At 38.7% G+C, this 27,890-nt stretch overlaps 1 protein-coding gene across 1 annotated transcript in view; it reads right to left on the minus strand.

Annotated features, from left to right (window-relative positions):
* The window catches only part of Nell2 (neural EGFL like 2), a 285,232-nt gene that overhangs the window by 185,944 nt on the left and 71,398 nt on the right, over nt 1–27,890 (minus strand). The window contains exons 4-9 of the mRNA XM_035439207.1: nt 10,340–10,513; nt 10,153–10,249; nt 7,615–7,687; nt 7,358–7,440; nt 6,297–6,425; nt 4,805–4,907 (exon numbers count right to left, since the gene is read on the minus strand). Coding sequence (XP_035295098.1) covers nt 4,805–4,907; nt 6,297–6,425; nt 7,358–7,440; nt 7,615–7,687; nt 10,153–10,249; nt 10,340–10,513 — 659 coding nt within the window. The remainder of the gene's footprint in view (nt 1–4,804; nt 4,908–6,296; nt 6,426–7,357; nt 7,441–7,614; nt 7,688–10,152; nt 10,250–10,339; nt 10,514–27,890) is intronic.

The raw sequence follows: 27,890 nt of genomic DNA on the forward strand, positions 1-27,890 counted from the left end.
CTATAGGGCACCATCCATGACAAGAGTTGAGAACCACATGTGTGCGGCTTCAAGCCCTGCATCTAAAAAAAACCATAAGTGTTTGGTCATGGAGGTTTACCTAATGAACTTGTGTAATCCTCATCACTTCCCCAAGGCCCTACCTGTAAACACCATAGTCAGTGCTCTTACTACTTGACACTGGAGATTAAACTCCTACATGTGTTTTGAGCATGGAAGATATAAAGATTATCATAGGACCCTTTCCATACCCAAAGAACCACAAACTCAGCTCTCCATCTACACTGACTTTGTATTTCACTAGTGAAAGATTTCATGCCTCAGAGCAGTGATTATAAGAAAACAAACAAATAAATATATGGACAATTGATGAAGATGCTGTTTCACTTGGGTGAGCAAGTGAGCTTGCATTCTGATCTCTAGCAACGGGGCACCATTATGAACGGCAATGGATGATTCATAGTAAGTTCTCATACTCAGAACCGTTTTTCATATGTCAGCTTAAAACATAAACGCTAAAACATATATTTGGATAGCTTAATACACATTTGAGACTTAAAGTGGGGGGCATGCAGTGGGATAACAGACAATCAGAAAATCTAGGACATTGTTTCAGCACATGAGATATGCTAAGTGTGGAATATGAAACACCCACTAGCTAACTCTTTGCTAATCAAAGCAATGTTGGAATCAGCTGAGAGTTTGTTGGCCATGGGCATGCCCAGGTCTCATCCCACACTGAATCAGAATTTTAATTTTATTAATGAGATCCCAAACTTGTTCACAGTCTGATTAAAATTTGAGGTCATTGGTGGGTCCTGTGTCCAGACCTTACAAGTTCTCTGGCAAAAACTTAGGTCTCTGCAAAATTACCCATGTTGTGAACCATTGATGTTACCCGCCTACAGTTGCTGAAAGAGGTGAATTAGCCAGGGAATGCTGGAGAGCTCACCCTGGTGGTGAGGACAGGAAAGAACTGGCTGGCAGGCCAACCCTGCAGCTGCCTAGGCCCAAAAGCAGCTTTTCAACTTGGCCCACCCCAATACCCACCCATCTATGATCTGCTGGAGCACAGTTAGGGACCTCACCCAAAGACCCAAAGCTGCATGATCTCCACAACACAGGACAACAGTAAGATATCCAAGAAGAGTCCTAGTGGGGGCCCAGCATTGATAGTGTAGTAGAAACCAGAGGCCTCAAACCAGACCAATGGGGAACACTTGCATGTAAAGCTACGTGGACAAAGAGGTTTACTTCGTGACTCACTGTGTCACACTGCAGCTTCCATGACAAGATTTTAAATTTTTCCCTTTTTTCTGTTTTTCATTTTTTTTAACATTTTATTTTATTGGGAGGGGTGCAAGGGCAGAGGGCAGATGCAAAGGGATGGGGAAATGAATGGGATAAAGATACATGATATAAAAGACAAAGATGCATGGAATGAATAAAAAGAAAAAAACAGTTTTAAGTATTTAGCTGTATAGGATCTGTCATCATCCATGAGCTTAAAATTATCTTTCCTGAATTACTGAGCTTATTGCAGTTTCTGAAAGACACCAGTTTCCACACTTAAAGGATACTTATAAATCAGGGCTAGTGTGAATTGTAAAAGTTACTTAATCTATAGGATTAATCTACAAAACAACCTCACCTCCCAAGGTCTGAACCTCAGACCTTAAAACCCTGTATTTGCTCTATGCCTTTGTCCAGAGACCCTATTTCCTGGTTTCTAATAAACACAGTAGACCAGTAATAGGGAATGGTGTTGCCTTTCAGAAACAAAGCCTTATATAATGTGTACACTTGTATGGGTGGGGACCCAACAGGGCTTGGGATGCTGCTGCATCTGCCATTCTGGTCCATAAGGTAGCCTTAACTATAGGCTCCCAATTTGGATGCTGCTCCATTCTTACCAACGTCATGTCCAGCAACACTTTTTAAAAATTTTTTGTTTGTATTTTACTGTGATTTTTTTTAAACTTGAAGCCAGCTTTTGCATAAACAAAGATGCTCTTAAACTTCACTGCTTAGGAACCATTTCTAAATGGAAAAAGAGAATTCCTTTCTGCCCTTCCCTTAGGCCAGACTCCTTTAATTCTTGATCTGTAAATACTTTACACTTTGTAAATATGTACAGAAAACCAGAGCATCGAATGTGTATCAGACATCCATGGAGAGTCCTGTACACCTGATTGCCTGGCACTTGTTCCAAGGATGGAGGTGTGCAGGTTCAGTCTCCAGCGGGCCCTCTGGTGTCCATTTACCTTTATTATGCCATCCGAACTTATGCCATCCTAACTCACTACTTTGCACATGATTATCCAAGATGCTTAAAATTGCATATGTTGTATTTTCCCTATTCTGTTTCAAAATGGAATTTTGTAAATCTCTATTGAGAATAAAATAAGCTCATTTTTAAAACAATTACCTAACAACTCTCAAGATAAGAAACTGCATTTTCTGCTTAAGTGTTTTTCTTCCATCTTAAATTGCATCTGGTATGAATGATGTCTAGATTATTGCTCTCTGGCTTGGGACAAATGGGAAATCCTCTCACTTGTTTCAAAGTATCATACTACTGAGAAGACTAGCTTTCTGATCACCTAAAAAAAATAATCCCATTTTTCCTTTAGTACTACACTAGACAGTTTGATTTAATTATTATTATAGACATTTACATAAAGCTCTCTTCTGAAGAGTTCTAGCCCATTTAAGCAATGTCATTACATGGACAGAGAAAGTCTTTTGAGAAAATGTAATGGGGTGTGAAAAATAATAAAACCCACAAAATACATTTATTCAAGGATTTTAATAATGAAGAGAAATTGCAATTCAGACTGAAGAGCCGGGAGCTCAGTGCTCTCCATTATTTTAGAATAGACCATGATTGAGCAGGTGCAGCATAGTGCCCTGGATCAAAGGGCAGCACCCTGTGCTGTCTTCTGCAAAACTACTCTTATTTCAAAAAGCATGAATCGAGGATATTCACACGCCATCAACAGAATGTACTGAATATGAGGAACTGCAATTCATTAAAACAATAATCCTACCAGATAAAGAAAACATGCTTGGGCTTCGTGGGTCCCCTCTTATTAAAAGATGTCCCGTGAATCAGCATTATCTTGTAAAGTTCCTAGGAGTCATGGGGGTGCAACACCCCTAACAGTGCCCTTTAACAACCCAGTGGAACAGAAAAGTGTTGTGCCCAGGCTTCTCCAGGACTGCCTGGTAGTAATGCTCCCTCACTAAAGGAAGAAACAAGCAGGTCCATATTTTGTGGAGTGAACTGGAAAGAGCTGGCCATATAAATTATAAAGTACTATACCAGCTTTGATGCAACAACATCACCCTTAACAGTGTGCACTATGCCAAAGCCATAAAAAGTGCATCAAGTTTCTGTATGGATGACATCATATTGCTGCTCATAAGGGGGAAAAAGAAAGTACTACATAGCCTTTGAGAGGAAGAAACAGAGTAACAGCAAGCTTTATGGTGTAATAATATGCAGCAATGTCTAACCGATATGGGAATGTGCTCAGCATCCCTCATTAATACAGAGAGTCAAGGAAATGAATGACACCATTCTCAGCATAGAGAAAGCCCACACAGTCATACGTGAGCAGGCATGAGAAAAGTCACTTGGCAAAGCACACAAGAACTAAACTCTAAGGGAGTGAGGGTGATTAAGATGTACTTTTCCTGTTTTATTGTCTATGTTGAATATTATACATGCACTGTTTTTATTAAGATGCTTAAAATGTTGTGCCCGTATCTTCCTGGCTCCTCTCAAACTACTTAGCTGGGCCAGTGTGAGCATGTGAAATGAGCTCAAGAGAAAATTAAAGCAGTGGTATATGGGCAACTTACTGATGTCTCCATGATGATGTATGGAGTATATGCACATGGTGTAGACTCGTGTCAGTTGTACAAGGGCAAGGAAGATCTGCACCCACAAATCCCACACTAAAACAGTGGTTGCATCTTCCCGCATGCCTTGTCCCCTACATTCCTTCTGTCTCTCTGTCTCCTACCCCCATTCTCCCCTTATGTGTGCTACACACATCAGTTAACAAGTCAGTGTTCATATGTGACTCTTTGTACAAAAACAAAAAACAAGCAAGCAAATAAAACAACAACAACAAAGTGCTCTTTTTAAGAAGTCTTTTCAGAAATAAGTCACATGGATGGATTTCTGTGACTGAGTGAGTGATCTAGAGCACATCTAAGGATACAAAGGATTCTAAAAATGTTTTTAAACTTCAGAAATGAACTTCATATACAGTGTGATAAAAGGCAGCAAAACCTCCTCACATAGCTGTGCAAGTACTCTCATTGTTGTTGTACTTTTATTTTTGATTAAGGTCAAGATAACCCCAACAGCACCCCACATACACACACACTGAGTGATACTATGTAAGTGGGTTCCACTGACTTGAATAATAGAGCAGCCATATGTCACCTGCTGCCCAAAGTAACTTGAGTCACAGACTTCCTTGATACAAGGAAAAGTGAGCATACACACCTCTTTATCTACTTGGTAAGAATTTGTTTTAAGCAATGTAACGGCAGATGCCCACCACAGAGTGTCTCGTGTATCTCTCCTACTTCTATTGCTATGTGCAAGTCTTCCAAGAAAAATTAAAATGTCCTTCTAGAGTAGAAGCAGGTAAAATGATCACCAAAATAGAAAATATATCATTTCTGAATGAATTTAACTTGTCCAGATTAAAGAGATCAATACAACATTTTTCATACAGAGCTGTATTTTTCCAAAGAAAGTATCGATCAGCAAAGTTATACTTACATTTGCATTCCTTGCAGCACTTGCCATCCACGTATGCTGGAGCCGATTTAGGAGGGCAGTCAGGAGCAGGGCAGACCAGGGTCTCACACTGGATGGTCCCATTCTGAAAAGCAAGCAATGTTTAAAGAAATTCCATGTAGGAATTTAATACTCCTCAGAGGCTTTTAAATGCACTTCCTAGAGTTCAAGCTCTTCATAGAAAATGTCACCCTTTTCTTTATCAATACCCATAATGTGGTGACCTGCAGTAATGTTGGCTGCATTTTAACCTTTGAGTTGGTTCCCGCTTTTTCTCAGGAACTGATCTTTACTAAGCAAATCTACACCTTCCATAGGGTAGCGGAGAAGGACACAAGCCCACAAAGAACCAGCAAGTTGGGGGTTAGCCTGAAACACATTACTACCGCTGGATTACTCACACACCAACCTCCCATCTAGCTGCTCTGACTCAACCCTATAATTTGACTTAGATTTCTGCTCCTGTTTTGTAATGTTTCACTATAATTGAACAGTGTTATAGAATTATTATATTGTAATCTTGAATAAAAATCACATTATTTTTATATGCATGCCCACTGAACACAGACAAACTCCCACCCAGATGCACTCATGTATGTTCACACACACAAAGATGCTCACACGTGTGCTTGCACGCATACACAGACAGATGCAAACACACATGTGCATATACACAATGGTACACACATATACACACATCCACACCAATGACATTCTCCCCCCCCCCAAACACACAGATGAATTCACATACAGATCACTTTGCATCTTCTCTATGTACATGGTATTCTTTTTTTTTAATCAATTGGTGATTATGAGGACACATTTCAAAAAGCTGACTCAAATAGACCTATTGCTCCTTCCCAGAAATCTAGCTTTGTACCAGATGAGTTCATGTGGAGTTTGAAAGTTTAAAACCAAACTTGCTGAGAAGCTTTCTTTGAAACATGAATATGGTTTTGAAATAATAATACCCTAAAAATAATTTATTAGTGAGAATTAAATAAAGTCACATTTATTTAAACTGTGTAGTGTGTATTCTACATTAGCCAAGTATTAAAGATGATTTAAAATCCATTATTTATATTATTCAGTCTAGACACAGTATTTAATACTCTATATAATTTGGTTTCTTTATAATTCATTAATAAAAACACAGGGGAGAATTCCCCAGAAATGCTAAGGGTTATAGGATAGGCTCCCTTGAGAATAGCCTTGCTAACCTAATTTGAATTGCTAACTTTGTGTATGCCAGATAAGCTTCATAGCATCCTCAGACCATAATCAAACCACTGTTACAGCTAGAGAGTCTTTAATAATGTAACACACAGTTCTTCAGAAGTGACCAGGTTTGCTGGCATTTTAGTGTTGCATTTAGAGAAAATAGGTCTTGAAATTTTCATGACTACATTGTCTTAATAAATATTTCAACAGTGGGGTCATCTGAGTCCCCTGTGACTGTGAATGGAAGACATACCAGGCATGTGCAGTTCTTACAGCCATCTGTCCAGGACTCAAACTCTCGGTAGGTGTTTCCCTTCATGGTGCATGTCCGCTCACAATAGCACTGGTCCAGCCTGTTCATTCGTTGCTCAGCTCTAGACAACTACAGCACAAAGACAGGGCTGGCTGTTACAGCTACTTGGAAACATGGAGTACTCTAGCAGGCATTTAATAGTGTTAGGTGAACAGCAGTAACAATGGGCTGTGCCCATCACTGATTAATATAAATAGATTAAGCCATCACAAATATTACAAGTAAGGAAAGTCTGTAAAATTTTATAGGAGCATTTCCCAACTCTTTACATACAAAAAGTTTACTTTTAAACAAAAGTTGCAATTTGCAAGACGTAAATTGAGGCTAATTCAGAATAACACCATCCATAATGCAAGGAAGAGGTTTTCATTTTTTTAAAATTGTTTAACTCCATTAATGTTTACTCAAGTTAAAAAATAGAATTTTCATCATATAAATAACAACACACACAAAGCCTTCAGAAAATCCTTCTGTACTATGCAAAGTTTAAAAATCTGGTGAGCATGTCATTTGACTTGGTATGTATGTGCTTATGCCTTTACTGAATGAGCCTGTAAATCCAGCATAACAGCTAAATACTGTTCTTGGCTCAAGTATGATATTCATATTCTTTACACTGTCTTTCCACATCCTTACTTATAATGAATAATAATAATAATAAATGAGTAATGCAAAAGAATTAAAAATAATATTATTATATAATAAGAAATAAATAAAAACTAGGCAATGCTAGATCTTGCAGCAGTAAAGCAGAGTATAAAACAGGTATTCTGTTCCATTCCTGATTTACTGAGTCATTTGTTATACAGATGGCTAGAATTTAAATATTTATAAACCTTAATAAACATTATAACCCTTTTCCTTGAGCAAAAATTACAATTTAGTTCCGGTAAATTGTATAAGTAATGTCTCAAAGATGAAAATCTATGGTGATAAAAGGAGCTATTGGGAATCACATGATTGTGGAGCATTCTCAGTATATTTCTGAGTCATTTTTTTACCTTGGCAGATGTCTTGGATAAAATATCCTGCAGCTCCATGATTTTCTGTACAAGTCCATGGAAGTCATTGCATGTTGGACAGGCTGCAATTATAAACAGGACATTGACCAAGTTTTATTTATAGGGGGTTCGATCTGATTAAGTCTGCACTGACATCCAGTATGTGTGCACTCCAATCTCAAACTGGCATTCTGGATAAAACAAAGCAGGAGGCACACTTTCCATCACAACATACAGTGCGGGACTAATGGACTTACTTCGGTTAAGATCCGGGCACTGAGCGATGAACCCCTGGGGCATAACAAGTAATTGCACATCTTGCATTATTCCCTACATATGAAAAAAAGAAAGAAGCATAATTTTGATTTATCTAAATTATGAGGGAAAATAGTAAAGAACAGATTTATCCAAACCCCTGGTTCTAGTACCTTCCTAGGTATATTCCTAACCAGCCCATGCCAGGAAAGAAGATTCATCAGGCAAAACAGAATTACCTAGGTAGTTTCTCCTTGACGATGTTTTTAAAGATTAAATGTCAAGATCCAGGATGTGGCCATAGTCTTATTGTTTTGAGAAGTTATTTTTAGTTCACCACAGAAGCAGGGCTTTAAAGTGACCTTTAAGAATCAACATATAAATCACTTTCGGCTTTATCACTACAGACCTGAGACCAGTTTCATATTAACAATGATGAAAAAGAAAGGGGTGGACAAACCAAGTCAGGAAAAGCTGCACCCACTTGAACATTCCTCAGTTTTTTCACTGAGCTTTTTGTATTTTTAAGTTGATCTCCTGATTCCGAAAGGATGATGGATTTAGTAAGTGGGTAAAGCAAGGCTTGTTTTAACTTAGGAATGCATAGAGTTTAGCATGAAGCTATTTAAATGCCAGCTGCAAATGACCCACTTTACACAGATGGCTTCACATTTACATGCCCCCTTAGCCATTAGGCTGCTAGCTTGATGGACTCAAAGCAAGGCCAGTGGTCATAGAAACAACCTCATCTAATATACTCCAGCCTTCCCTCTTCCCCACCGTCCCGTCTCTTAACAACTTTGTGTACTTTCATTGCATTTAACTTTATCCTCTTGAAAACTGTAAAGCGGAAAGTCTCATGATGGGTGACTGTGACAATATGCTATGAGGAGCATAACAGCCTGAGATTTACGACCCAAATAGTAATCTGTGTTTCTTCTACATATTTACTGTGATTAGCAACGTGTGTCAATGTGAGCGACATTTTTTGGAGTACAGTGTGACAAGTACTAGATCTGTTCTTGATTTGGGATTACACAGAAGAAGCTTGGGTGAAGCCATGCTGTGACGGGAGCAGGAGGAAAGTCAGGCTGGTGTGAACAGTGTGCAGCTACGGCGATGCACACTTCTTAGGGCACTGTTATCAGACCACAGTAAAGACGGCAAGTCACATACGAATGATTGATGTGTGGAGACTGTGAGGCCACATCTGGGTTCCAAGACGGCCATAATTAAATAGAGAGAGATGTGGACCTCACAGCATGCAGCTACTATCCATGGCATGAGAAGCGACATTGATTTTTAGAGTTTTAAAGAGAGGAATCAATAACCCACATCTGCCATCTATTAGCTGCCTGGCTTTGGCCAGGTTACTTCAGCTCTCTGGGTAGGTTGATGTATATTTATAAGAAGGGGGGAAAGACCCTCATCAACATTTTCAAAGTGAGGGATTAAAGGAAATAGTATAGTCAAACCGTCCAGTTTCCAGAGAACAGGTGATTTTAAGCTTTCAAACTCTAACATTATATACTGGGCTTAGAATTTTAAATTGACAGGTGCCTCCTTGCTCACTAAGTACACAGGCTGGACATCCCTCTCATTCTCTGATGTAACCGTGGTCACAGCAATGGGAAAATGTTCACACAAGAAGCAGCAGGTAAGCATTTCTCAGGCCTTTATTTATTCAGCCTCAAGACTTCCAGGAATTTGGTTGGGACACAATTTGATCCTCTCCAGTGAGGAAATTCTGACTGCTTCTATGCTTTCACTAGAGATAAAATTTAACCGCTTTCAGTTTTAAGGGATTGGTGCATGAGGGAACTGTGACTAATGTTTCCAACCCCAGGTTACTGATGTCCGTTTAAAAGCATGATCAGGGGTGACATATCCATGGTAGAATGTTTATTTCTGTGTCAAATTTTTCTTTTTTTACTATTTTGAATTCTTAATTTCAAGAATGACATACTGTTAATTGTGGCCTGATTGTCATCTCTGTAATATATAATGATTAAATGCAAATGGGGAGTGATTTTTGCCAGCTTAAAAATGTTCTAAGATGGGCCGAGAGAGATGGTCCAGTGGTTAAGAGCACTGTATGCTCTTTCAGGGGACCCAGGTTCAATTCCTAGCACCCACATGGCATCTCGTAACCATCTATAACTGCAAGCGATCAAACACTCTCTTGCAGACATAAATAAAAATAATCACTAAATTGCCCTAAGAAAGCCAGACAGTGGTGGCTCATGTCTATAATCCCAGGACTTGTGAGGCAGAGGCAGGCAGATTTCTGTGAATTCAAGTCCAGCTTGGTCTACAGAGTGAGTTCAAAGACAGCCAGAGCTACACAGAGAAACCCTGTCTTGAAACCAAACCAAAATTTAAAAAAAAAATGCTCTAAGAAACAGAAATAGAAATACATACAAATATAAGCACACAAACAGAATTTTTGTTTCATGCCATAAAAAGTGAGAGGTACTTTTGCCATCTCATTAGAGAGTATTTCCATTTCTAACTCATGCTTAGACTTGAGCCAAAAATACCTTAAAATATCCATGTGCATTATTTCGCTGTCCCAACCAAAACGTAGTGCCCAGAGGCAAGTCTGTAGAAGGCATTTCCACCACTCGTTCATAGATTCTGGAAGACAGAGTATCAGAGAAAGGCCATGAGCACACAGGAATCTCTTTTAGAGTCTTCCAATTCTTAAAATGACAGTGACTCACTTACTTATTGCAGTCGATGTGTAAAATTAAATGGGAGGCACTGATGGCTAAGGAGAGCTTGTGCCACTTGGCATCAGCCAAAATATAAGGAAAGACTTCTGTGTGAGGACGGTGAGTGCCGGAGCGGTAATGCAGTCTGATCTCATTCCGATGGCCACTGCTTTCCAGTTCCAGATACCTTCATAGAAAAGAGCCACAAGGGACACATCAAAGGTAAAGTTCAACAATGTCTACCTTAGCTGCTGTCTTCAGAGAGATTGAGTAGACACACAGGTTCTACTCTTCCTAGAAAATACAACCAGACATTCCAAGTAAGACATGTAACAAACATCAGGAGATAGTAGAACATATGTGATACGAGAGGGCAGGTTGAACACTGGGAGCTAAAGATTGAAGTGGGAATGGGAAAATGGGGCTGGGGGAAGGAGGAAAGAAAATGTAATTCATGTCTGATGATATTAACATGGTCAAAAGTCATGGCTGTAAAATTCATAGACCATAGAGGAAAATGATGTAGTTTTACTAAATGATCATGCCTTCTAAATATTTATGTTTGCATCCACAGACTCATGTTGTTCTCAGTCTTGGCCAGAGAAGCTTCTAAGTGGCAGTAGGTAGTGGCTAATGTAGAGACATGGACTGTGCAAAGTACTGAAAATAGTGACTATGAGTGCTCAGCCCTAGGAAGACAACTATACCACACCACTATCACCACCATCCCTAAGGCTCAGAGAGAACCAGAGAAGAGAGACAGCAAGAATGTAAGAAATTCTGAATGGGAAGGATTGTGTGAAATTCTGTTTTCTGGCTGTGACATGACTGTTGCTCACAGTACTTGTTATGACCTTACACAAGATCTGTGCAAGATCAAGCTGGTAAAAATTTCATATTATAACTTAGGAGGATGAAATCTCATGGCATGCTCGTCTAGACAAAGAACTATAGGCACTAATGACTGCCGAGAGCCTCTTCCAAGCATGAGCCCCTAATTGGTTATCCAATACAAAGTGGTTAGTATGCCCTGAAATCATATAAACACATGCAACAAAAATAGACACAGGTTATACACATATGTCTATGCATAGATCTACATACATACACATACATACATATAGCAACAATAATCAAAGGAAAGGAAGACATCAATTTGATAGGGAGGAGGGGAGTAAAGGAAAGGCTAGCTAGAGAGAGGAAAGGAAAAGGGAAAAGTTATTAAAATTACATCTTAAAATCTAAAAATTCTAGCATGAAAGGGATGCTCCAAGGGCTTATGCCTGACTGAGGCATTACTGGGAATTGATGGCTTCTATGAAAGATAGAGTCTCTTTTCTTTAGAATTGTGGCCACTGTAGGTTTCTCATGCTCCAGTCAATGACCTCACACCTATGGACCAATGTCAGCACTCACTGGACTCAGTGGATTAAAAATAAAGAAATGAATAGAAAAGGAGGAAGGAGATATAATGGAAAGTCAAACAGGATGATTCAGAGTGAGAGGTGTGTGAATATGATCACAAAAACATGAGAAGAAGGAAGAAGAAGAGAAAATATCAGACTGGCCATCCACAAACCACAAACCGAAGGCTACTTTTTACATTTAGTTTTAATTGCTATTATAATAAATGTATGAATTTGTGGTATAATGTCTATTTTAATGACTATAAAAAGGTAATTTGAATAATGAGCATACCCACTACATAAAACATTTATCATTTCTTTGTGGTGATAACTTCTTTTGTGGTCACGTCTTCTAGTGGTTTTTAAACACAAAATAAAGTATTAACAATCATACTGCACTGTAGAGTATTAAAAGTTATTCTTTTTAAATTGCTTTTATATAAGTTTTTTTCATATTACATACCAACTCAAATTCCCCCGCCCCCACTTCTCCAGTCCCCCTACCCCTCCCCTTCCTATCCTCTATCCACTCCTCAAAGTAGGTAAGGCCTTCCTTGGGGAGTCAACAAAGTTTGGCATATCAAGTTGAAACAGGACCAAGCCTCTCCCTCTTGTATCAAGGTATCTCACCTTAGGGAATAAGATACAAAAATCCAGTTCATGAACTCTGGATAAGCCCTGGTCCCACTACCAGGGCCACCTCCCAACAGATGAAGTCACGTAACTGTCACCCACATTCAAAGAGCCTATTTCAGTCCCATGCAGGTTCCGCAGCTGTCTGGACCTATCACAGTATATTAAAATAAATAAGGACAATTTATGAAGTAAATAGGTTACATGGTGTTTGTTTTTTTCAAAATCTCAAGAAAGCGTGATACAGGAGGAAAACAGGTAGAAGCAAGCAGAAATTCTTAACACAAGAAACCCAGGCGAAGTCATGCAAAGAAAGTCACATCTGGGAAAATCCTGGAGGGCATTGACCTTGGGGGAGTAAGAAGCTTCATGTGCTCAAGGAATAATAAATAATTCTGTGTTGCTACAGGAGTCAGGGGACAGAACAGTAAGAGATCAGGCAAAAAAGTACAGGACAGTGGGGAGGCAGGCCATTTAGTGAACAGTCTAATACTGATGACAGTACAAAGTCTCAAGTCTTTGGGAGCAGCTGGCTGTATTGTTGGTACATCATAGAGATGGTAAGAGGCTACAAGGAATGGAGCCTGAAGTTAATTCTAGGGGTTTCTTATGCCAGGAAAGACAGGAAGAATGAGCAATCTCTGCAAATTTTAGAAAGGTACAATTAAGATTTTTTCAGAATTAATATGTAAGAGAAAGAAAGGTAAGTGAGGAGAACTATCATGATTTTTAATCTGAGCACTGAAAAGCAAATGGCTGCCTTTCAGAAATGGAAAAGTTTTGAGTGAGTTTGTCCAAAGTGATGATCCTGGGTCCTGACCTGCACAGCTATCTTTGAGTTAGCTGTGCAGGTAACTCAAAGATCCAAGGGAAGACGAAGACCTCACAGGATATGTATGTAAGTGCAACATTATTTCATCATCATCTCAATCATCTCAATTCTGGTAGATCTACATCTGGATTATCCACATTCTTCTAAACCCAACTCTTCAAGTTTCTTCAAGTTCCTGTCATGTCAGTTTCTTCAATCTGTTTGTCCAAAGAGTCATCTCTTTCACTGTCCCTTCAGGTTGTGATTTTAGACTTGATTTCATTAATTTTTCTCTGATTTTGTTATTTCCTTCTGTTAATTTTGGTTATGATATGTCATTATTTTTATTAAGTTATATATTTGAAAGCATTCTACGTTCTTATGTGGGCATTCATTACAAAAACATCATCCAATTGGCAGGATGAGTTCCCCTAAGGAAAGGACACAGCCAGAAGTGTGAGCAGTGAAGCCGGGGTAGAGGAAATCTTCAGCCTAATGAAGTGCTGCTCAATGATCAATAGGATGGAGACTCAAAATTGAGAACAGGGACATCATGATGACTTTTAGTGAAGTAGTGGAGTGAACCCAGTATAAAGCAAGAGAAGGCACACTGGGGCAGCTGAAAGAGACAAATGTGACATCGGCAGGGAGGTTGAGTTTATTGCTTTGAAAATATTTATACACTGAAAAACTACAACAGAGAAGAGACAAAATTAAAGCACTAGGAACGATATATAGTCCTGCAGCAATGTCCTTAAAACAGGACAGGATCTACAACATGGCTACAATACCAGCCTTTGTTAGGGTCATTGATAGTGAACGCAAATAAAAGCTCTGGGGAGAAGGGGAGATACACATGGCAACAGTCAGCAATGTGAGTGGCTTTGGAAACTCTCTTTTGATTTCTTTTAGGACTCAATTCATCCTCTAAGTACGGACATATGGGTTAGTAGCATGGAGGTGAAGATGTGAAGCATTTGTCTGGGCTGAGAGAGCAAAGGGACTAAAGTGTGAAATGGTAAGGATGTGTTTGCAAACGGTCAAATGCTGCATTGCAATCACTCAGTAGGGGAAAGCCACAAGAGTACAACTGAGGCAGAAAGATGGGTCTATAGCTTGGAGATCGCAGAGCAAGTTCTAAATTCACGGCTAAGTTTTTGAGTATGTGTGGATGGGTTAAGTGGATTTGAGGTCCCAAGCAAATGCAGGGAGTTCCACTACTAACTTGATTACTGACTCGTCTACTAAAGCTGCCCACACATGTAATTCTCAACGGCTCTCACTGCTTTTCACACAAATTACTAGATCCAATCATTTCACTAATTCATTTGGCTTACTCACAACACAGTTTTACTGATGATTATTATAGGTGCATTGATGGGCAGTGTTAAAAAATCACAAATATTGGAATATGAACATTCATATTCTTGTTCATAAGAAACCATGCTTCAATATTCTATTTTCTAATACACCTCTGGAATTCACCTTAGAGCATTTTAGTAAATATGTTAGTATCACTATTCATACTGGGCACTGTCTTATGACTGAATGTGTACATGTATGTATGTGATGTGCACACATGCATGTACATGTGCTCACATTTGGGAATTGGGATAGAGACTGCCTTCAAAAGAACAATGAGATGCTGTCATTTTTCCACACCATGAAACAAATTTCACAAATGTTTATGCCTTAAAGATCTTAAAAACCTCACACTGAAAAGACAGTAAAGTCAGAGTCTGATGACTTCAGGTGTAAAATATGAAGTTTGGTGACAGTTTTCCTATTCCCATCATTTCTCCTAATCTTCTGCATTATCTGCTAGTTGGCATTCTAATTATGTCATCATAGAAAATCATTTATTACATCCACATTTTCTAAAGTAATAGCATAGTTATGCATCAGTATTATTTACATGTTTTACTCAGCATTGTTTAGATTTGCTGCTACTTGGTTTTATTGGTGGAGTCCAACTTTGAAAAATAAGCAGCTGGGAGGTCCCAGCAACTGTATCAGGCAGGTGGCCGCTACTGCAGAATGAGCCAGCCTAATGAATACTTTTATAATATATACACTCTGTCTGTTCTGTTTCTCCAGAGAGTCTCTCATGATGCACTTGTTATTAATGGCTTTATTTTGTTTTTCTGTCTCCTTAACTCAATTTTGGTAGGTCCTCTTTGAGATTTTCCATTATGTTTATCCACGATCTCTTCAAATTTCTTCAAGTTCCTGTCATGTCAGTTTCTTCCATGTGTTTGTCCAAAGAGCCATCTCCTTCACTACTCCTTTGTGTTGTGATTTTAGACATGACTTCATTAATTTTGCTTTGATCTTTGTTATTTATTTCCCTCTTTGATTTTAGTTATGGTATGTTCTTGTATTAATAGGTTATGTATTTGAAAGCTGTCTATGTTTTTATGTGGGCATTCATTGCTCAAATATCTCTTAGTATTTTTTCCTGTTATCCCAAATGTTCTGGTATTCTATTCTTCCATTTTCATTTTTAGGAATATTTAAAAATTTCCTTTCAAATTTGAAAGAGACTCACTGCTTATTTAAAAGTTCAGTTTCCATATATTTATAAACTGTTTAAACCTTGCTGTTTCATTCCATTGTAATAAAAAAGTGGGGATATAACTTCCATCTTTTTTCAGTTCATTAAGGATTGTTTTGTGTCATAGTACACTCCTTTCTAGAGAAAATTCCACGCACTGGTTAAAAGAATGTGTGTTTTGCAGCCTTTGGATGGAATGTTCTACAGATAACTGAAGTTGTTTGGTCTATAAATGGTAGATTAACCATCATGTCTGTTGATGTTTTTGTCTGGATGGTCTGTCCAATAGTGAGCATGCAAAATCAAAATCCCCACTATTATTGGATTGGAACCTATTTTTCCCTTTATGTCTAATGGTGTCCTGTACAATTGGTAGCTCCTACATTAGGTAAAAAATTTATAATGCTATGATTTCTTGATGAATTGATCCCTTGACATCATACAGTTACTTTCTGTGTCTCATTTTATTATTTTAACTTCTCTTCTCTTCTCTCTCTTCTCTGCAGAGATGCTGGACAGTCGAGATGTGGAACACCAAAGAAGTAATAGGTCCCTGGACCTTTCTCTGAATTCCTATTTATGACGAAGAAGCTAAAATGGTACAATAAAAAAGGAAAGCATCTTTAACAAATGGTGCTGGCATAGCTGGATGAGAAGATTGCAAATAGATCCATATCTATCACTATGCACAAAACTCAAGACCTTAACATAAACCCAGTTACACTGAACTTTATAGAAGAGAAAGTGGGAAGTATACTTAAATGCATTGGCACAGGAGACCACTTCCTAAATATAACAACAGTAGCATAGACACTGAAAACAATAATCAATAAATGGGACCTACTGAAACTGAAAAACTTCTGTAAGACAAAGGACACTGTCAATAAGACAAAATGACAGCCTACAGAATGGGAAGAGATCTTCACCAGCACCACATATGACAGAGGGCTGATGTCCAAAATATATAAAGAACTCAGTAAACTAGCCTTCAAAATACTAAATAATCCAATTTTAAAAATGAGATACAAAGCCGGGCATTGGTGGCACATGCCTTTAATCCCAGCACTTGGGAGACAGATGCATGCGAATCTCTGTGAGTTCGAGACTACCCTGGTCTAGTTCCAGGACATTCTCAAAAGCCACCCTGTCTCAAAAAAAAAAAAATGAGATACAGAGATAAACATAGAATTCTCAACAAAATAATCTCAAATGGCCAAAAGACATTTAAGGAAGTCATCAACATCCTTAATCATCAAGGAAATATAAACCAAAACAACTCAGATACCATCTTACACCGATCAAAATGGCTAAGATCAAAATTATTGAGGACAGTTTATGTTGGAAAGCATGTGGAGTAAGGAGAACACTCCTCCACTGCAGGTGGTGGTATAAACTTGTACAGCTACTTTGGAAATCACAATGGTGGTTTACCAGAAAATTGGGAATCAATCTACCTCAAGACCAAGTGATACCACTCTTGGGAATATACCCAAAGGATGCTCAATCATTCCACAAGGACACTTGCTCATCAACAATGTTCATGCCAACATTATTCATAATGCTGAAAGCAACCTAGATGTCCTTCACCCAAAGAATGAACAAAAAAAAATGGTTTATTTATACAATGGAGTATTATTCAGCTGTAAAAAAGGAAAAAAATGTCATCATGAAATTTGCAGGCAAATGGATGGAACTAGAAAAAAATCATTTGGAGTGAGGTAACCCAGACTTAGAAAGACAAACATGGTGTGTATTCACTCATATGTGGATACTAGATGTAAAGCAAAAGATAACCAGACTACAATCCACAGCTCCAGAGAAGCTAGGGAACAAGGAAGGTCCTAAGAGCGATGTATGGATCACCCTGGGAAGAGGAATTAGATGAGATCTCCTGGATAAACTGGGGGAGAGGAGAGCAATAAAGGGGATGGGGATGAGAACATGATGGAATGGGATGGTGGAGTTGGGGGAGGGATGGAATGGGACAGCAATCAAAAGAGCTATCTTGATAGGGAGAGCCAATATGGGGTTAGGAGAAACCTGTGTTAGAGAAATTCCAAGGAATCCACAAGGATGACCACAGATAAGACTCCTAGCAGTAGAGGAGAGGCTGACTGAACTGGCCTTCCACTGTTATCAGATTGGTGAATACCCCAACTGTCACCATAGAGCCTTCATCCAGTAACTGATGGAACCAGATGAAGAGATCCACAACCAGGCACCAGGGTGAGCTCTAGGAATCCAGTAGAAGAGAGGAAGGAGGGGATATATGAGTAAGGGACATCAAGATCATGAAGGGGAAATCCACACAGACAGCTGAACCAAGCTCCTGGGAACTCCTGAACTCTAGACCTACAGTTGTGAAGCCTCCATGAGACTGAACTAGGCCCTCTGCACATGGGAGACAGTTGTATAGTTTGGTCTATCTGAGGGGTGTAGGGGAAGCTGTAGCCACACCTACTTAGGGGCTGGCTACAGGTGTGCCTGACCACGCTCTCTCTCAAAAGCTTGCAAGGGCATGGTCAGGGGATGTAGGGTGACTGCGTTTTCGCTTTCGGTTTCTCTTTTTTGGGGACTTGCTGTACAGACTGCTGCCACACCAGCTGGCTAGGTCGCTCTGTAAGTAAGGCTTTTCCCTATTAAATACCCTTATATTTCTACCTGACTCCGTATTGGTAATTTCCCACTATATCTGGTGTCAGAAGCGGGATATTGGAAACCTACACCCCATTTGGGACAGGCTGTGGGTTCCACAGGGCCTGCGGCCCAGAAAGCGCCCTCTCTAAGGAGTTCCTGGCTAGCAGCCGACCCACTGCAGCTGAGATGCTCAGAACCACCCAGCTCGGAGACAGTTTCTAGCTGCCTAGAGAGGAGGTAGGCCTCGGCTTTCAGCAGAGGCTTCCCCTGGCCTCTGCTGCGGGAAAGCTGCATCTGTTTCAATGGTTGCGGCCACAAAGCCGTACACTCTCTAAGATAAGTGCAGCCGCTTTTGTGACCTCTCTCCACTGCTGACCAACTGCTGCCAAATGCCGCGGACTAACTGAACACCTGTGCCACCCACTGGTCAAAGATATTTACTGCATCTAGAGTAGAAATCAGGTAAAATTATGGTGGAATATTTATCATTTGCTAAAATTGGTAATATTTTTGCTTATTACATGAATTCACTGTTTGAGGAGGATGTTAATGTGCCAATTACTGGCCTATATGCCATAATGGACTGCCATTTGCTGGTACAAATAGTATTACTAGCCAGAGGACTCAGGAATAGGGATAAGGATAACCTCACCACCTACTTACAGGAAATAACAGCTTTACGCAATGAGGTTTTGGAGAACAGATTAGGTCAGACCACAATTGTGCAGCAAGTGGAACAGAAATTGGATGATAAGCTTGGCTCTGTGTCCAATACACTAAAGACAGAGCTGTCTGATGAGATGCAGCATGTTTATGATAAGATAAACACAGAGAGATCCTCCATGTCTGAGGCCTTAGAGGCTAGGCTGTCAGAAGACCATGACCAGCTAAAGAATATCTGTACCCAGCTAGAAACTCAGATAGGCAATGTTACTCATCAACTAGATACAACGGTGCAAAATACCCAGCATAGGGTTGAAGAATTGGACAATGCCATTCAATCAGTTATTGAAGCATCCAAGGTAACAGATCAGAAATTTGAGTCTAGATTTGAATGTTTGGAAGATAGTTTACAGTACAGGGCTGACAGATTACATAGGTCCATACGATCGATTGCTGAGGACTCAAAATCAGCAAATCATGACCTCGAATCTAGACTCCAATACCTAGAAGGCAGTTTCCATGCCATCCAGATGCTGCCTAAGGATGATCGTATTAAAGACCTAGAAAAACATGTAGATGAGCAGTTAGAGCAATTTACAGATTCACTAACATGCTTGGAATCTTTTATGATTAAGGAGATTGAAACTTTTCAAAAGGATATCATTGCTAGGCTTAAAGATCATTGGGATGCCTCAGAAGCAGAATCACTCCAATCCCAGGCACCTACTCCACCCAGGTATCGTGACTATTCTTCTAAGGTTGTTACTCATACACCATTAATGTACCCAGCTACCATGGTAGAAAAGCCAGCTTCTAAGAAACACCCTCATGGACTGATGGCTTATGAATTGCAACCTATACAGCTGAACGATCTTAAGAATATTAAAGAATCAGTTGTCTCATATGGTCTCCATAGCTATTACATTCATGGGCAACCTTTAACAGGGTGACACCCACAGATTGGGAACGATTGGTAGCAGCTGTACTTGAGAATTCATGCCAAATCCAGTGGAAGGCATTAGTAAGGGAAGAGGCAAAGCTCCTTGAGCGTCAGGGCATAAAGAAAGGTTTTGAAGCCCCTCTAGATAAGCTTCTTGGTCAGGGTATTTATGCTGACCCACAGGTTCAGGCTGAATATGATGACGATATACTGTCTCTATACAGGAAAGCAACATTAAATGCCTGGGATAAGGTTAATGAGCCAGGAGAATGCCTAGAAGCTTATACCAGAATAGAACAGGGACCTACAGAACAGTTCCAGGACTTCTTACAAAGGTTAACTAGGGCAGTAGAATTACAGGTAACAGATCCAGAAACAAGACAATCAATTATATATACAATAGCTTATGAGAATACAAACCCAATATGCAAAAGAATACTTTTGCCTTTAAAGATCAGATCAGCTCCACTAGAAGAATGGGTTTTGTATGCAGCCAACATTGACTATAATGTGCAAGATACTGGAGCTTGGGTAGGAGAAGCCATCTCCAAAGGTTTAAAAAGGCAACAGGAAATTAAAAGTTCTAGAGGTGAGGATGTAAGGGCTTGGCAAGGAGAAGCACCTTACAGAGGTCAACATAGGTAACAAGAGGCTAGAGGTTACTACTACTATAAACCAGAACCTTGGGTAGGAAGAGCCTTCCCCTGGAGACCACGAAGGCTCCAGGAACCTAGATGTTTCAACTGTGGTAAAATGGGACATACTAAGAGAAATTGTAGACAAACAAATTCTAACAATGCCTCATTCGGAAGGCCACTGCCTTCTGGATTGTGTAGAAGATGTGGTAAGGGCAGACACTGGACCAATGAATGTAGATCGACCAGGGACATACAAGGAAACCCATTAAGGTCAGGAAACCCTGAGGGGGGACTCAAGAAGTCCCCCACATCGAGAAAGGTCGGGTCATTCCCAGTAGCAGTGGGAGACAATCTCTCACAGGAACAATAGATAGTTCTTTGCCTATTGTGAAAAATGATTCTGCTCTAGATGGTAGTTTGAATAATGATGAAGAATCAAGTGTGAATGGACAAAATGAGAAACACATATTTTGACAAGCTTCTATTAATGATAAAAGGCCTCAGTTGAAAGTGAAAATTAATAATAAAGTTATTTCTGGCTTAGTGGACACTGGGGCAGATGTAACTATTATTACTCAAAAGTCTTGGCCTCAGAAATGGCCTCTTAGAGAGACAAATGTACAATATTTAGGAATTGGAACTCTATCTAGAGTTCGACAGAGTGTTAACTCGGGTCTCTGGTGCATGAGCTAGCTTGTGAGAGTCCATTACCTATGGTGGGATGTCATGCTCAGCCTTAATGTAGTGAGGAGAGGCTTGGTCCTGCCTCACTGTTTCAGGCTCTGTTGACTCCCCATGGGAGGTCTTATCCTTTGGGAAGAATGGATGGGTGGTGGGCTAGGGTGGAGGCGGAGGCGAGGCTGGGTAGAAGGCAAGGATGGGGTTAGAACTGTGACTGGAATGTAAAATGAAATTAAAATAAATAAAATACCAGCAGAAAATAGAAAAATAACTTGAATGTTAATAATGTGATGTTTACTGGCACATTGGGAATGTATCTTCTTTGAAAATTCAACTCAAGAAACAATTACTTCATTTGAAAATATTTCTTATGTACCACAAGTTACTCTAGGCACTAGGAATATGGTTGTAAATAAACTGATTAAATTACTGAAAAAAATCTATTTTATCTGATACTAATGCATCTGCATTTGCTCCTTTTAAATTCTATTGGATTAGAATATCACTTCACCCTTCAACTGGTGTTTTATCTATTTTGGTGATGTAGCTTTCTTGTAGGCAGTGTATTATTCCCTTTTGATTCATATATACAATTTGTACTTTTTAATTGGAGAGGTAAACCACCTCAGTTTAGTTATAATTCAAAAAGTATACCCTTACATATGTCATTTTGATTCTCACCTACATTTTTGTTTCTTTTGCTCCTATCATCTTTGTGTGTGATGGCTTACTATATTGATGATATTGGATTGTTTCTCTCCTCTAGTGAAATTTATATATTCATATGTTATCATAATGTTACTTTAGTTTCTTCTACTTCCTGCCGTAGGACTCCCTCAAGCATCCTTTGTATGGCTGGAATGCTGATCATAAATTCCCTTAGTTTTTTCTTTCCTTGGAAAGTCATTACTTCTTTAATTTTGAAGGCTAGCCTTGCTGAAAATAGAAACCTGAGCTGGTGGTGATTTTCTTTCAAGATGTGAGATCCATCATTCCTGGCCTTGAGGGGTACCTGCTAGAGAAATCTGTTTTTAGTTTAGGAGGACTGGACTTAAGTGTGACAGCGGTTTTCTCTTGAAGATTTTAAAATGTGTCTTTGCCTCATGCTGTCAACAGTTTGACTATAGTGTAAGAAGGTGAGGATTCCTTCCTACCCTGTCCATTTGAACTTCTGTAGGCTCCTGCACCGGAATGCCCAAACCTTTCCCAAGATGGAGGATGTTTTCTGCTATGATTTCATTTAACAAGTTTTCTGCCACCTCATAGTTTATTTATTCCCTTTGGATATGCTGATGATGAAGACATTTTCCGTGGCAGCCTGAAGGTCTTCAATGTTCTTATCACTGCCTTTTCTTTATGTCTTTATGAAAGTGTATCTCTAAAAATCTGTCTCTGGGCCCTTATATTCTTTCTCTTCTTTAATATAAACTTTCCTTGAAGCTCTCAAATAAATTTTTAACACATCTTTCTGAGCTCATCATTTCTACAATTTCTATCTCCTATGGTGGGGATATAGCTTGGAGGTAGAGTCCTTGATCAGCACTCATGAGGCCTTAGGATCCATCCCTAGTACTGGCAAACAATAGCAAAACCATGAAGTTTTCTCTTTACAGAATTCTCATTCATAACATCCATTGTCTTGTTAATTTCATTTAACTGGCTGAATTTCTTTGGAACTCCCTGAGAATTTTTAAAAATCATTCTTTTAGTTGGGTGAAGTGATGTACACCTTTAATCCAGCATTCAGTGAGGCAGAGGCAGGCAGATGGCTGTGAGTTCTAGGCCAGTCTGGTTTACATAGCTTGCTCTGGATCTGCCAGGGATCAATAGTCTTAGAAAACACAAAAACAAAAACTCTTTGGAGTTCTTCCTCAGGATTTCATACACTCTGGTATCTTTGAAATCTGCTACTAGAAATCATGATATTGAGATATAGTTACAGTATGCTTTTTCATATTTCTTGTATCTCTGTGTTTAGATTGTAATATCTCATACTTTCTTGTCTTAATCAACTTAGTTATTGAATTGGATTTTCCAAGGAACCAACTCTTGGTTCTCTTTTGTTTCCTTTAAACAAATCATTATTGTCTATACACATTTATATTAATATTCTTCCCATGAATACCTTATTTTAGGAAAACCATTGTCACATGTTATAAGTCAAAAACTTGGCAAAGGCATTAAAAGAGAGAAAAATAAAAACTAATTATTTTCATAAAAAGATGTACTAAGCCTAAGCAATATTAGTAGATACAATGTATTCCTGCAAAAGAAAACAGCCAAATGGGCTTAGAAAATTGAGGGTACTTTTACATTTCAAAGCCATTCAGTGTAATTCGTCAAACACTGACAAAATGAGAAAAAAAATCATTTTAATTAGCAGAAATACATTAAAATTTTAAAGCCATTAATATCTTTTAATGTTGAGGAGTAAGCTTAAAGTTCTTTTATATGAGATGAAATACATAAAAACAAAAATATGTCAATAACTGGAATATAAACTCAGTGTTGGAATGTCAAAAGCTATTCCCATGAGATTTGGAAAAATGATGTTAGTCAGATTATTTCCAGTACATGCTAAATTAGAGGTCTTAGTAAAAGTACTAGGTGTCTCTGACTCTTTTGTCTGCTCTTGGAACCCTTTTCTTCCTACTGAGGTGTCTCTCCCAGCCTCCATGTGAGGGTTTAATGCCTGATTTTATTATAGCTTGTTGTACTATGTCTTTTATGTCTCTGGAAGGTCTTGCTCTTTTCTTGCTGGGAGACAGGGGGAATGGATCTTGGGAAGAGGGAAGGTAAGGAGTTTGGGGAGGACTGGAGAGAGGGAGGGGAAGCTGTGGTAGGGATGAATTATATGAAAAGAATATTTTTAAAAAGATAAAATAATTGTAAATGAAGAAATATCATAACTTATTGGTAGTAAATATGACTATTAACTAGGAAAATAAAATTCTACAAATAAACTGCTAGAATTAGTTAACAAGTTTGTTGGACTAAGTATCAATGCGCAAAACTCAGTTGTAATAGGTAAAAACAAAATGAAATCCTAAATGATGCAAATTAAGATAACATCAAAGCATAATTTCCAAGAATAAATGTAACCTAAATGTATAATAACTCTATTTTAAAAAGGTAAAAAAATGCTGCTGAAAGAAATCTCTCTACAGATAAACAATGTTCACCCCAATCTATGTATATATTTAATAAGATCTCAATAAAAATCCAAGCTGATTCTAAAATCTCAGTAAATGTGAAAAAATTGAAATAATAAAAATCTGAAAAAAAACAAACTATAGGATTGTCACATCAAAATTATAAATTATAAAACTATAACAATTAAAATTATGTGACAATGACTCATAATGCATGACTTTTAAAAACATAGTAATTAAACTGTATAATGATTTTAGAAATATGTGAATATAAATAACCTAATTAGAAGAAAGAAACAATGTTGCTTTTAGAAACAATCTTTTCTGTGATAAACTTGATCTTGAAGTTATTTTGCTTTCATAAATAGTTTGTGGGGGAAATGTGGGAGAATTTGGAAACTGGGCTTTTAAAGGCAGTTGAAGGCTGCCAGCAAAGCTTACTGGGATGGGACCTGGGAAGATAAAAAGTGCTGAGAGAAGTGTAGACAGTGGAAGCCCATTCATGAACTTCAGAGGGGAATAAGGACTCTATCAACACTTGGGATAAGGACCGTTTGTGCTGTTTTCTTGGAGAAAATCTGCTTCCATGCAGCTTCTGTTCCTGAGAATCTAAGTGAAGTTGAATTTGAAGCCTTTCAACTTCTGGAAGGCACCTGCCTAGGGAAGTATTTACCAGGATCAGCACCCAGGAGTTCTTGCTGCTGTGACTTCCCCACTATGACAGCCTTGACCTATGAGCCAAAGTAAGGAATTCCTTCAAGAAGCTGGTTACTTGAGGTGTTTTATCACAGCATCAACAGTAATGGTGGCTAAGACAACAAGCATCTCCTGAGGTGTGCCAGATTGAGAAGACACCATTTCTATCTTCTTCCCAAATTCTTATATCTTACTATCCATTTGCAATCAATATCATTCTTAGTTCAGAAATAGTCATAATTTTTTCATGAACTTTAGATTGACATATTACACGAAGAAACTGGTGACTAGTTTAATTATCCACGTATAAACACTGCTGTCACAATTTTCTGAAATTTCAAGGATGCATCTATATATTTATATATTGTGATATAGTCATGAAATACTTAGGATTGCAATAAATGGATTGATAAATATCATTTTATTTTACTTGAGAAACAAAAATCCTATTCAAACATTCATTTTTTGAATACTGACATGAAATTGGACATCTCTTTTTCTAATGAATACGATTCTGCAGAGAAGTGGAGTACTATAATATGTACATCTGCTCCAATTAGATTAAAAAGTAATTTATTAATATGCCAAATCCTAGGAACCTACCCACTTCACTATGAAAGGATCTAAAACAGATTTATAGGCAGATTCAAGGCCTAAAAGGAACTGACTTGCTCATTGATTAATCACTAAACTAATTCTTTAGTTGTGTATAATATATTTTGTACTTGTTACTCTAAAATGGTGTGTGTATGTGTGTGTGTGTGTGTGTGTGTGTGTGTGTGTGTGTGTGTGTGTGTAAGAATGCTCTATGTATGGAGAAGGTATGTAATATCTGGGCATGTCTATATTGAGGCCAGATATCAACTCTGGGTACATTTCTCTGCAGCTCTCCACCATACATTTGGAGACAGGATCTCCCACTGAAATTCAATCAATCCTTGATCAGCAAGCTCCCAGAATTAACTAGTATCTGCTACTACAAATGCAATTATAGGTGTGTGCCAACATACCCAGCTTTTTCACAAGTATTGTGAATTGATTTAGGTTCATATGCTTTGTCACAATCACTTACTCACTAAGCGATCTTCCCAGTCCACTAAGAGGCTACTTTGGGTTGTTTGTTTGTGTGTTTGTTTGTTTTATGTTCTTTTGTTCTGAACTTAGATACTCAAGTCAAGTTTTTAATCCTGAGGAAACAATAGAATGAAATATTTTTCTAGGTGTACATTTACTTATTAAGGAGTTTAAGTTGGTCTTGAGTTAAATTAAAGAACCTGGTAATCCCTTAAAAGCAATTCTACAAATACATGAAATACATAGTTTGGGATGAATTGAGAGAGAGAGAGAGAGAGAGAGAGAGAGAGAGAGAGAGAGAGAGAGAGAGAGAGTGTGATGTTGAAGAGAATGCACTAATATTCTTAATTTTCAGATGCTTAAGTGGTTTTACAAACATAAATGTATATTTACAATTCCACTCTCACAAAATATGGTAAAGAGAAAAATGAGGTTTCCCCCGGTGAGAACTTTCCATATTTACCTTCACCTAAACAACTGAGTCTCGAATGCTTAGAAGAGATCTGTCTCAAGTGACAGGGATGCTGGAGGCATTAAGAATCCATGTGCCATACTCTCTGGTTTCAAACCTCCCTCTTAAGTTTCTTAAGGTCCTAAGAGTTGACAGAAATCTGTTAGATAATTGAATGCAGGTTGTATGGAGTCCTTGCCAGCTTTGCAGGAAACACATTCTGAACCTCTCATGGGACCATGGAAAGGAATCACACTGGGGAGAAGACACTGTCAACAATACAACACTACCTTCTGATGTGACCATCATCCCCTACTGCTTAGACTGAAAGAGTCAGAGAAGATTTCCTGGACTGCTCACTGAGTCGTTTCTTGAAGCTAGCCATGATATTACCCAGAGTTCCTAGCAAATGAAATAGGCACAGGGCATCCTTAGCTATAGAAAAGAAAAGCAACCTGGCCCTAAATTCTGTATGGCACAGAAATACCAAAAGGAGAACATCATTTTCAAGGTTTGATCATTTACATCTGTGTGGATAAGCAATAAGAAATATTAAATAAAAAATCTTCCCTATCATGTAGAGCATATTAATACTGCATCTGATTCAATAGGTCATGTGATGCTATGGGAGAAAAAAACACATTCCTAACGTCTTCAGAAGCAATAAAGCATATAGTATGCTCAGCCTGACTTTTGAAGGTAGTGGAGAGGTCAGTGTCCTCTTCTAAAACAGGCAATAAGGACAGCTGTTCAGACAGTAACTAGGAGAGGCTGGAGCAACCTGGGTCTGTGTTGGGACCCATCCCCCAAGGGGTCTCTAAGACTTGTTCTCCAGCATAATCACAGGTTCCTCCTGTTTTCCTGACTTCACCCCCACTAGCATCAATATCCTATTGTGAACCCCTTTCACCTGGGGTTTTTGTAAGTTTGTATATAAGGCTGCTCCACAATAAAGGTGAGAGACATTCTCTCACAAAAGGACCAGGAGTCTTGTGGTTCATCCAAATCTCCAGGCTTTCACCCAATACTGGGACTTAGTGGTAGCCAAGAGCAGCCACAGGTCTGACGCTGATTCTAGAACTTATGGTAACTTCACAACTAAAACACCACCTCTCAAGAACCCACTTCCTTATTTATGAAACAAGGATAGAAATTATACTCACTGCTAAATCATGATGAACATCAAATGAGATTGATTCATGTTAAAGTATTTACAGAATTGTCCAAC

Source organism: Cricetulus griseus, chromosome 2, assembly GCF_003668045.3.
Source record: "Cricetulus griseus strain 17A/GY chromosome 2, alternate assembly CriGri-PICRH-1.0, whole genome shotgun sequence".
Lineage (NCBI taxonomy): Eukaryota > Metazoa > Chordata > Mammalia > Rodentia > Cricetidae > Cricetulus > Cricetulus griseus.